Consider the following 12,372-nt stretch of genomic DNA (forward strand, 5'->3'; position numbering starts at 1 on the left):
TTTTAATATTAGCTATCAAATGCAGGGGAATTGTATGCCATTTTATATGCAACTTATCTATGGTTCCTGCTTGCAGAAGACTCTAGCCACACTACTGACAGGCAACACTACCACTGACAGTGACACCCCAAATGGGACATTTGGGGGATGGATCCTAGGCTGGTCTAGCTCCCAGAGAGGGCGGGGGGAGTCTGTCTTCCTTCTGCACTAGCTGGTGCAAGCAGCAAGGCTTCAGATGGAGTGCTGGCTCTTCTGCCTTGCAGCTTCCAACTTTGTCCAATAATTGCCTTTAATATTGTTACAGTGATGCTCACTCCCTTTCCAAATATGCAAGCAATGAGTTTTTTGATATCTCAAAAGGGAACAGCGTTGTTATGCTACGATTCTGCTCATGGTGGCAGCTGACTGCAGTCAATTCAGCCAACATATCGTAGTTCAGCACAGAGGATATAACCACAATTAACAGATTAATTTGCTCTTGGCTTTGATCATCTATGCCCCATCAAAGTCAACTCCATTTGTTTTCACAGCAAACCGAGGAAGGCCCTGGGAGACATGGTATAATATATGCATGATGATCTTTGTTAGTTGTGCAAGTTTTACTTATTTTTAATATTTAACTCAAAATCCCCAAAAGTAAACTAACAATCGGAACAACAAATCTTTTCGCATATCAAACATCTGAATCCATTAATACAATGGATGCTCTGCCTTTTCACTATGGTACCTTTGTGATCAGCCACATGTTAGACAGAGGCCAGTGTGCTACGTCGAATGTCAGCTCTCGGCGGCCATTTCTTCTGGGAGCATCTTTCTTCATCTTTTCCATGTTAACTGACATGAGAAGAACCATCTGGGAATCAGCCTACACCCAGTAATAGAATGAACCATAGAACTTTCATTGATATGTTAGCATGGTAACACTGCAAATTACCAATAGAGAAAATTCTGTGTAACATTTCCTATTACCGTAACCCAAATCAATTATTTTAACAATCGTGAAGAAATAGTATGCTGTTATACTGCCATTGAAGCAGTCTTGCCTCCTACATTTTCTTCATTAGGGACAAAAAAAAACCCCGTATGCCCAAAACTTCACTCAAAGTGCAATCCTATACATGCCTATTTAGAAGTAGTGGGACTTACTCCCAGGTAAGTATTATAGCATTGTGGTCTAAATATGGGTATGGAATGAAACATGCACTACCAAAACTCGAAAAGGAACTAACTCTGAACAGGTGAAAATATTATTGGAAGGGATATTAGGATAATAGCAATGAGCCACCTTGCAGGGTTATAATTGTAATAACTGAGACACTGTATGTGGATCATTTAAACACGCCAAACCTTTTAAATAATACTTACATATTAATGTTTTTCTGGGCTACTGTTGATATTGGAATGGCATATTCAAAATGCTATCAAAGACAAAGAGCAAAAGCAGAGTTGGCCAGAAAGATACTCAATTTGCTCTTACCTGTTAGCCAGCTGCTGCAGTACCGAGAAGAGATACCCCATCGTTTTTGTACAATGGGAACTAATGTTCTGCTAATCCCACACTAAAGGCTGAGGGACTTAAAGCCACAAATGTACTTGCCCTCTCCATTCTAAGTTGTGATCAGAGGCAACACAACTGTGTGGAAGATTGTCATAGTTGGAATTAGCGACAGATATCATTAGGATGTGTATAACACCTGCTGTAAGTCCCTGTGTCCTCCTAGCAATGCCACTGGCTTTAATCTTATCACATTTGATTTTGTGGTGCAGTGGGGAGGAAACATTGGCCCCTTTGTATTCACTTGAGGTTGGCACCCAGCACTAATACCATGCTGTTCTTCAAGAGATATAATGCGGGATATTACCAAAAAAAAAACACACCCCACCAGATAAAGAAACAACACCACATCTTTCTAACCCAGCTTCAGGTGATTTTATAGTTTCCACAGTGTGTGGAGCAATAGTGTAACAGATACAAGGAATCACAACAGGAACATATATATATATATATATATTTCTTTTCTTATACACATCCCATGTTACTGAACTGGAAAAGCAAGGCAAGCTGTATGTCATAATATGTTTTGCCCCATAGAACAAAGAGAAACCTTTTGATGAATATACTAAATTTTTAAATAGCATAGTATCTGGCAATATCTATATATTTTTGAAGCCTTCACCAACAGCATAATAAAAATAATAGGTTTGAACAATGGCTGCTAGCAGCAATAAAAGAAAAGAAAAAAGTGTTTCCCATCACCCACAACCATAGTAATAATGCTTCCTGCACCGTATTATTACCACATTTTAAAAGTAATAAACTAGGGTTGAGTGGGAAAGGGGATAACAACTTTTGCAAACATTTTCATCAGAATCAACAATCACTTTCTTGTTGTTGATTATATCAAAAAGAGGTGAAAGTATTCATCTATTCTGAGTGAGAACAATGCTTCATTAATTTGGTTTGCCAAATTAGCATGCGCACAAATGTGAATGAGTACAGTACACAGTACTGGCACATCTTCCTCATAACTATGTGATCCCGCCCTGGCCCATATCACCCAGGAAGAAATTGCGTTGGGGGGGGGGGAATGGCACCATACAGAACCAGAAAGGAAGTAACTGGTAGAGATCAAGACTAACACTGCAATTCAAACTCCAGTGGGGCAGCAGCAGCCACAGCTCTGCCACTCATACTGGCAGAAAGTGGTGTGTGTGTGTGTGTGTGTGTATGAGAGAGAGAGAGAGAATGAATTACTGCACCAGCCTAGAGCTGTCAATGGGCAAGTGATGGCTTGGTATCCGGAGATTCCTGGTTCATCTCAGCCCCCAGAACTTTGTCAGGAGCTCATCCCACACTTGAGTAGGACCCTGGCAGAGACACATGCCCGACTGGCATGTTCTTCCCCTCCTGGTCAATCATTTGGGAGCTTCAAAAGCTTCTTCTGCCCGAACATCACAGCGACCGATGCCAACAGACATCAGCAAACTTAGGGATCCGCAGAGTTTGCGCAGTCCGCATAACAGAACTTAGTAGCTCAGCATTTGGCTAATCTATATTTATTCACATATAAACTTCAACATGGCTCCCTCTCTCTCTAGCATCAGACAGCAAAGAGAGAGAACAAAGGACAATAGTCCCACTTCACAGAACACAAACTTCCTGTCTCCGTCACTTCCCAGTTTGTGGAGTCAAAACATACACCGTCATGTGAAAGACAACAATTCCATGACTGCAATCACGGGGAATAAATATTCAACAAACACCACGTTCAATAGGAATGGGGAGCTCCATACTTGCAGAGAGGAAAAGGCATCACTTCATGAGAAAAGGCCTAAAATTGTCATGATTAAGGTGTGACCAATCCACCTCTCCCCCAGAAAACAGTAAAGAGGGGATTAGGATTGCAGCATTCTCATAATTTTTGATAAATAAATTTCTCCCCAACACCTCCCTCCTCAAAGTGGGCAAATGACTCATATGGAGACCTGGTCATAACATTTCATTTGAAATACAGTAGCAATTGTGTGTTTTTTTTGGGGGGGTTACATCCCAGGGGTACCATGTAAAGGCAAACTTGTGTAAAGTCAGAATGACGCCCTGGAACAACCCTAGCATGAGAAATCTTACCTTCTGGAGTCAGCACGAGATCTTCTAGGGCCAGGCATGGCCAAACTTGGCTCTCCAGCTGCTTTGGGACTACAACTCCCATCATCCATAGCTAACAGGACCAGTGGTCAGGGATGATGGGAATTGTAGTCCCAAAACAGCTGGAGGGCCAAGTTTAGGGCCATCCAAGATCTTGTGAGATCTTGCAAAGGCCTCCAGAACCCACATGTGACCTACATAGAACCCAGAAAGCAAGGTGGAGAGCTTTTAAAAGATGAAAGCCTCAAATCCTATTCTCCACACCTCATGAATTACTTATCTGCCAAGCTTTCTTTTTCTTTTACTCATTTATCCACAAGTATACATAGAAATAAAATATAAATTATAAAAATCGCAGCATATTTTATTGGGGGAAAAAACCCTGAGAGATTCACATTTAGCATATTTCACTGCATATAGACTTATTTTTGGAATAAAACTTTCTGATTCTCTGAATCAGCTTTAGCTATTACATTGCAAAAAGTAGTTTGTCTTGCAGCAGTTGTTCTGCATTCTAACCCTACCAAAATGCAGTACAGTCTGCACTACAGACTGATCCTATATGAAGCTGCCTCAGTGCAATGTTTCATAAGATCACACCTTAGGCCCAAAACAAATAATTGTGCTAGCCATCTATGCCAGCTTTCACTCCCCAAGGACTGTTCAGATGTTTTGGACTACAATTCCTATTAGATCCAACATCACACAACCATGTTGACTGGTGCTGATATGAGTTGTAGTTCTAAACATCTGTAGGGCACCAGGTTGACAAAGGTTGCTCTAGTCAATGGTAAATGTTATGCAAGTGCTTACTGATAGATGGACTGCAGACAGACTGTGTGCTCTACAGAAGTTACAATAACATTAATGGAATTTGAAGATGCAAATATGCATTCATACTATTAAACATTTTTTCCTCCTTCAATAGAGCAATTTTAAAAAACTGTGATATAATTAAAACTACCCTCTGCTTTTATTAAGAAAGCAATTGCACTGAAACATACTGAACAACAAGGACACTGCTTCTAATGCTGCCGTTATCAACACAAAATGCCAGCAATATATCCCAGGTCATAGATACATGGCCTAGCTTTCTCAACAGTGATAAAAGAGCAACAGGCTGTAATTGTCTGGGTTATCTCTATCCCCAGATTTACGAATGTGGATTATATGTCACAAATTTTACTCTACTGGAAAGGTTTTGCCTGTCAATAAAAGATTAAATATAACAGTCAGGGGTTGAGCATTACTATCTATACCTGACAGCAATCTTAATGTGTGAGTATCCAGAACATGAGACTTTTGCCTTTTTAGTGTGTAATCCTCTTAGCATCTTGTACACCTCAGTGAGCTTTAACATTAGGACATTTTTTTAAAAAAATAAAATACTATTGGTATCTGCCCCTGTGCCTTGAATTTTGCTTTCAAAAATTGCTCTTGAAGGTATCAAATTACTATTCACAGCAAAGGGTTTACTCTCTTGAAACATAGCTGTTGCTGTGTCTTCTAAACACATATTAAGACATCAAATCTTGACTATATTCAAAATTGGTGTTAATGTTTATGCTACTTAAAATATTTGATTCTTTGGTTTTGCCTCGTCTTTTATTTTTCTCTATCAACACAAATTAACCCTTTATCCCATCCTACTTATACATATAATCTTATACACGATAACCGTATACAGACTTTTGTATTAAAATGCTACTTTATCTGGAGTGTGCCTATCCAAAACAGCAAAGGTGTACTCATTTTACTGTGCTACTGAGCCACAATTATGTCAAAAGCAAATCAGAAGCTAGATACACCATGTTTATCTGCAGTAAGCAATGAGCTCATATATCCAAATAGGATAAAAATTGGCTATAATTCCAAGAGTAATGGTCTACAACCATACACTTTTGTGTTTGGTTTCTGAAAGTAGAGATTAGAACAAAAGGGAGAGGCACATCACCTTGATCCCTAAAATCACATTTTAAACAAATTTGCATTCTACTAACAAACAGCACTACCTTTGATGGCCTGAGAATTGTGCATATTTGAGGGAGAATCTCACAACTAACTAGTTCACCAAGGTGACAGGACAAGGGAGGCAAAGCCCAGTTCTGGAATTATACATGGAAGCAGTTAGCAAACAGCACCTGCTGGAACAAGTTGTCTCTTCCCTATGACCTGTCCAGGGTCCTGAAATATCTATCTCAATCACTCTTGCTTTCTGCTTCAGCTTTTTGTCCTTTAGTGCGTTGTTTTTCAACCACTGTGCCGTGGCACCCTAGGGTGCCTTGAATGATGGTCAGGGGTGCCGCAGGCAACACTGGCCTCTGTCCCTCTTTCTTTCCCTCTCCACTGATGCCCTCTTGTATATCTGCCTCCCAAAGGCTTGTGCAGCTGTTTGTTGCAGCAGCCTTGGCTACAAGCTCCGCAGGCAAGTGGTGCCTCTGTGACTGGCTAGGGGGTGCTGGTTGCTAGGAGCTGAGGTGGCCTTGGAGTACACAAGCAAGTGGGTGAGGGAGCACAGCCCACCAGCCCTTGCTGTTGGGAATGGACAGACAAGTCTCAGGCCCATGTGGGGCAGTGTGAGAAGGCACCTCTCTCTGGAGCGCAGGGGCAGCTCAGAGACCATGGGCAGTGGCAGCAGCTGCCTGGAGGACTCCCAAGGAGAGAGGAGAGGAGAGGACGCTGAGGGAACACTCCACAGCAGAGAGTGTTTTAGAAAGGGTGAGAGGCTGCCAGCTCTGCAGGGGAGACATAACTGGGCTCCACAGGGGTGCCGTAGAAGGAATGTAGTTGATCAAGGCAGTCGTGGACTCAAAAAAGTTGAAAACATCTGCTTTAATGGATTACGTATTTCCTTCCTTATTGCTGCCCTACCTGTTCCAGGCCACTTTAGTCCTGCTTTATTAATTCATTTATGCATAGACCACCCTCTAACAAAGTTATCAATAAATAAAACAATTCAAAATAAAAATAAAAACAACAAAAGTAGAAAGAAAGCATAAAAACACAGAGAAGAAAAACATGCTAAAGATAAGGATTAGGTGGCTTGGAGAGAATAAAAAACTTTGGGTGTAATTCAATATTGCGCTAGCTTGCCAGATGGAATAAGTGGGCTTTAACATATTGGATACCTATAAAAATATATTATTATTATTATTAATAATAATAATAATAATAATAATAATAATAATAATAATAATAATAATAATTTATACCCCGTCCATCTGGCTGAGTCTCCCCAGCCACTCTGGGCGGCTCCCAATCAAGTGTTAAAAACAATACAGCATTAAATATTAAAAACCTCCCTGAACAGGGCCCCGCCTTCAGATGTCTTTTGAAGATAGGATAGCTGCTTATTTCCTTCACATCTGAAGGGAGGGTGTTCCACAGGGTGGGCGCCACTACTGAGAAGGCCCTCTGTCTGGTTCCCTGTAACCTCACTTCTCGCAATGAGGGAACCGCCAGAAGGCCCTCGGCGCTGGATCTCAGTGTCCGGGCTGAACGATGGGGGTGGAGACACTCCTTCAGGTATACAGGACCTAGGCCATTTAGAGCTTTAAAGGTCAGCACCACCACTTTGAATTGTGCTCGGAAACGTACTGGGAGCAAATGCAGATCTCTCAGGACCGGTGTTATGTGGTCCCAGCGGCCACTCCCAGTCACCAGTCTAGCTGCCACATTCTGGATTAATTGCAGTTTCCGGGTCACCTTCAAAGGTAGCCCCAGAATATATTCAGAATATATTCTCTCAGAATTGAACTGCCTTCCATAAGATGCACATTCTAATCTCTTTTGAATCCACAACCCAATTCACATTCTGGATCAATCAGCATTACAGTACAAATGCATCTTATGTGGGGGTTCAGTTCTGGGTCGTCCAAGACCCCATTCTGCCTCTGCTCCACCCTGTTTCACCGCCCACCCTGCCCCCTTTGCAGCACCAAAAATGACACGTTTGCACAAGGTTGTGCGTGACTCTAATGCACACGAGTGGGGAGTCGCCTGTATACCCAAACCCTTGGAGCCACCCACACAGGTAGAGGGTGTGGGTGTGGAGAGAGAATCACCTGTACTTGCAGAAGCTGTGCCCACGACGGAGAGCTTAAAAGCTCTTTTTGCTCTGAGTAAACCAAGTAGACCAGGTAACGATAAGAGCTTTTAAGCTCTCTGCCTTGCTTGTTGGGCAAGTCCTGCTCTCAATGCAACTCTGGGAGGCTAAAGATGCTCACATGAGATCTCACAGGAACTCAGATGCTACAAAAAGAACTTTTAAGCTCTCCAACTTGCTCAGATTTAACTTGTACATTTTCAGTGAGCCTGCCTTCAACTCCATATAGTTGATAATGTGCAATTTAAAACACATATAAGTTGTGGCAATACCCTTTTTTCATATATATATATAGAGAGAGAGAGAGATAGTGTGCATTCCTAGAGGGCTGAAACATTTAATTTGCAGATCATAGTAAAAAATGGTGCTTTAAAAAGAAAACCCTCACTGCTCACCTTATATTGTATAAAATGGTTGTCTGACTCCACAATTTCCGAGGTTTGACATTCCTGATGGTTTGTGAATTGAATGTTATCTGGAAATCCAGCACAAGCTTCCCAACTGAAATGAGCAATAAAAAATTATTGTCATTTGAGAAGAAGAGCCCTGCTGGACGAGGCCAATGGCCCATGTAGCCCAGGGCCCTCTTCTCTCATGGCCAACCAAATGCCCATGCAAAGTCTGCAAGCAGGACCTGGGAATTGCTTTAATGTTTCTTCCAAAGTACAATGCGGATTCTAAATCAGCTCTCTGCAAGTTTACTTAGAGCAGTTTTACTACATTGCAACTTTCTATAATTCCTCACAGCCTTGCAAAAGGAAGAGGAGCTGAAATTTTAGTAGTCCAGGATTAAAAGATCTCAACTGGTAACAATTATTTGTATTTTTAAAAGCCAACAATTAACTGCAAAGACATATGCAATCACGTTGAGTTTGGTCCAAAGGTATGTCTGCTCATATAGGGACAATCCCAGTTGTTATTGTCTCTCTAATGCACGGCAGTATTTTATTCCATATAAGGGAAGAGCTGCCAGTCACAGAGAGGGAAAGTTACACTACTGTGGTTGGCTCAGAACCTGCCTACTGCCCCTGACACTGGATGGCTTTGCCCTGACAGCAATTGTATGCACAGGCAATGCACATATTTCTGTAGATTGTATAGACATGCATTATATCCCCTCCCAAGGCACTTTGCAATTTTGGGCATTTGCACTGCTCATAGCCCTTTCATCATAGTGACTAATAATTGTAAGGTCCTAATGTTAACTGCATAATGTGCATTGCTATCAGCCAAATGAGGTGAGGCAGTGGTCAATAGGAAGAGTGGCTTTTTAATGGTGGCACCCCATTTGAGGAATGCCCTCCCCAGAGGCTTCCCTGGGAACAACCTTGACTTTTCATCACCAGGTAAAGTCCTTTTTATTTTTCTCAGGCTTTTTTTGTTTCAGTGTGTTTCAATTCTTAACAGTATTTAGTTTCTGAACTTTGAAAAAGGAATGAAGGAATAAAGTGTGTGTGAAATAGTTCTCTTGATCCAAGTTTTTGTGACTACTATTTGATATAACAAAGTACATTTAGTACATTAAAAACAAATGGCTCAGCTAATTTTAAATCAACATTGTTTACAGCTCAATTCCATACATATTTACTGAGTTCCATAGTCCTTACTCTCAGCTAAGTGGGCAATAGCACTGCTGCCTTTGCACTATGATGGGGTAGCCAATCAGATGTGGCCGTCCATATTATCATCTTCCATCATTTCTGACCACTGGCTATGTTGACTGAGGCTGGTGGGAGTTGGAGGTTTGGAAGGCGACAATTTAGCTACTCCTGCACTAAAAAGGCACAATTCCTTATTCAAATTAGCCACAAATTATTAAGGAGAAAGTGCCATATCTTCACCTCTAAATCATCCATATATTTAATGGAAGTTAGAGGTTTGCTGAGTGTACTCCAAAGTAAATAGCAACTAACGTGTTTTGATGCTAAAGCAATCTGTAAGTGTTTGCTTATCATAGTTATAGCAACAGTTGCAATACACATCAACATTGGAATCCCCCCTCCCTTCCCCCTCCCCTACAATTTTAGTGCTTCAGAAAACTCATAAATGTACTTGTCACATCCAGGCAGTAAATCAACTGTGGGATCCAGAAGTGTTTTATAAATAACTGTGGTGCCATTCTTTTCAGCTGCAGCCACTCTGTCAAAGGTCAAACTCAGGACGGGATTTACGGGAGACCTGAAAAAATGGAAATATTGTCAAATATGACCTTTGGTGGGGGAGGGAAAATAAGCTGCAGAACCAGTCATTATATGTATATGAAGCAGCAAGCACAAAAACTGAAGTTGGTAAAAATTAATTTAGCAACAAGACATTCAAATCTATACCTCTTTCTGTTTGACGCTAAGAAAAATTAGTAATCTCGTAGCTACTGCCCCATTGAAGTTCCAGTGCTTTCATGTTGCGAATTAATTCTCACTACAAGCTAGCTTGTCATCTTTATTAACCTACAGGTTATAAACAGCAAGGAAATTGAATTATTCCTGGAATAGTGAGTCATCTCCAAGCAGAAATAATTGTTGGGGAACAAAGAAAAAAGAACTAAAACCAGCTCCAAGGTGATCATCTACGAAAGAGAAAATACAGTTGCATTTAATGAAGAATAGGGCACATGCTCACACTGGTGATTTTCTTAAACTATGAAGCTAAAATGGAGAAATGGGGGGGGGGGAGGTTCTCCTTTCAGCAGAAACCAGGTAATAAGGGAGACAGAATTCCTCCTAGAGCAGTGCAGATTCTCTTTCTCTCCTCAGTTCTACACCTTCATCATTTCTGAGGACCCACAGGCTGAGCATTGTGTGGTGCAAATTACAAGGTTTAGTTATGTCAGAGAAGATCCAATGTGGTTCTGACTTGCAGTTTTCCAATGGGGCAAACATGCTCTAAATTGCATTAAAAACCTCACAAGAGAAGCATCAACTGGTGAGTAGTCAAACATGTGAAACAATTGTAAGAAATTGTTTGGTGAGGGGTCTCTAAAAGTAGCTGACTGATAGTCTTCTTGGAAGAAAGTGAAAGGGATTTCCTATTACTGGGAGAAGCTGGCTGGAGTAGGGCCACGGAGACTGGCACAACCCAAATCCCTAACAGAGCATTTAGATTATTGGAGGTGACAAACTTTGAAGGAAGGAATAAAGGTAGACTATAAGAACAATCAACTAAGATTATCTCTGAGCAGATGTCAAATCCCTAGTCAAACATCCTGTCATGCACCATAATAAGTGATGTAATATTTGGCAAAATAAATCTGGATATTTTGTGAATATGCTCATGGATTCATCAATTCTCCACTTAAACTGCTGAAAGCTTTTGATGACTATGACAAATAAACAGGACTTTTCCTTAGAGAAACCAAGAGGTGAGCTACCTTCCATGGAAGGTATGAATTAACAAGGTATGAAATGGCTGACTAGGCAGAGTCAAGGCAGCAGCCTTCCAGAAAGGACAACAGCATCATGATGAGGCCAGAATTCCCTGTAATCATGATGTCAGTTTGCCTGTCATGCAACTGTGGACAGAGTAAACAGAGAAAGAGGCTTGGAGGATTGAACAACCAGAGTCAGGAAAACTGTAAGAACTTTCACAACAGAGACATTTTTGGATGAAGAACTTTGTGGTACCCCAAGGAGAAGGTGGAAGCTTCTACTATCCTTTTACTCTTACTCCACCAAGGACAGGAAAGTACAGGGTGGGTTCAGTACCTCTCACCTGCGCACCTCTCTTTTTTTGCTAAAACTTCAGACACCCTATTCTATACTTTTATACAATTGAGGCAGTACTAGGTTTTAACAGATCTGCCCAGTTAACTTGTACTTCTGGGTGGTAGCCTAAGACTGTGGGAAAGGTTCGGCCTGTACCATTACTAACACAACTGTATGACATCTGAGAGACCAACAGACAAGTGTTCAGATTTGGCAAATGCAGCTAGCAAAATGGCGCCAATCAGTTTTATGTTTATTAAAGGGACGTGCTGCATGTAGCAGTAGAGTTTGTCTCACATCACAAAGTGTTCATAGCCTACACCACCAGCTACATCTGAATACATACGTATTAATAGCAATAGTGGATTGGATGGAATGTCTTCAGACTTAACGTCCAGTAATTCTAGCAAATAGCAAATAATTGCTCAGGCTACTAAAATGCGGTCTGCAGTGAATGTTTGTGGCTATGATAGATGGTAACTATGCTGTCTGTGTGCTTGTATCACACTTCCTATTGAATACTATTTGGAGATGTCAGTGATTACAGAACATGGCCAGTAGGAAAAGCTTATTTGCTGAAAAGAGGGTAGAAGTTGTGCTTGCTCCTCAATGAGAGGTGTGTGTGTGTGTGCGCGCGCACATATAAGCAACGCACACATGCAAGCAACATACACACGTGTGTGCACGCGCACACAGAGCTAAGTGGCTTTTTAAAACGTAAGTTGGACTTTATATAATATTTTACAATATTTGGCTATGGCCAAATGAAATAAAGGAGTTAAATAAAGACTCAAGAATCCAAAACAAACTCCGCCCCCAAAATTCCTGATGGCGACAGAAGGCAGAAAACCGAGACCCTGTTTCAATGCAGCGATGTCCTTTACAGGAGTATTTTGAGATGCTTCTTGCAGTGTTAACAT

The 12,372-nt window shown here is 41.2% G+C and overlaps 1 protein-coding gene across 8 annotated transcripts in view; it reads right to left on the reverse strand.

The window, feature by feature from the left end:
• DCDC1 (doublecortin domain containing 1) overlaps window positions 1–12,372 on the reverse strand; it is a 271,410-nt gene that overhangs the window by 131,591 nt on the left and 127,447 nt on the right. For all 8 annotated transcript variants that reach the window (XR_014000680.1, XM_081163132.1, XM_081163133.1 and 5 more), the window contains exons 13-15: window positions 9,804–9,929; window positions 8,147–8,252; window positions 728–865 (exon numbers count right to left, since the gene is read on the reverse strand). Coding sequence is in view for 7 of the 8 variants with exons in the window: in XM_081163132.1 (XP_081019258.1) it covers window positions 728–865; window positions 8,147–8,252; window positions 9,804–9,929 (370 nt within the window). In the remaining variant the exon portion in view is untranslated. The remainder of the gene's footprint in view (window positions 1–727; window positions 866–8,146; window positions 8,253–9,803; window positions 9,930–12,372) is intronic.

This window comes from Podarcis bocagei (assembly GCF_964188305.1).
Source record: "Podarcis bocagei genome assembly, chromosome: 1".
NCBI lineage: Eukaryota > Metazoa > Chordata > Lepidosauria > Squamata > Lacertidae > Podarcis > Podarcis bocagei.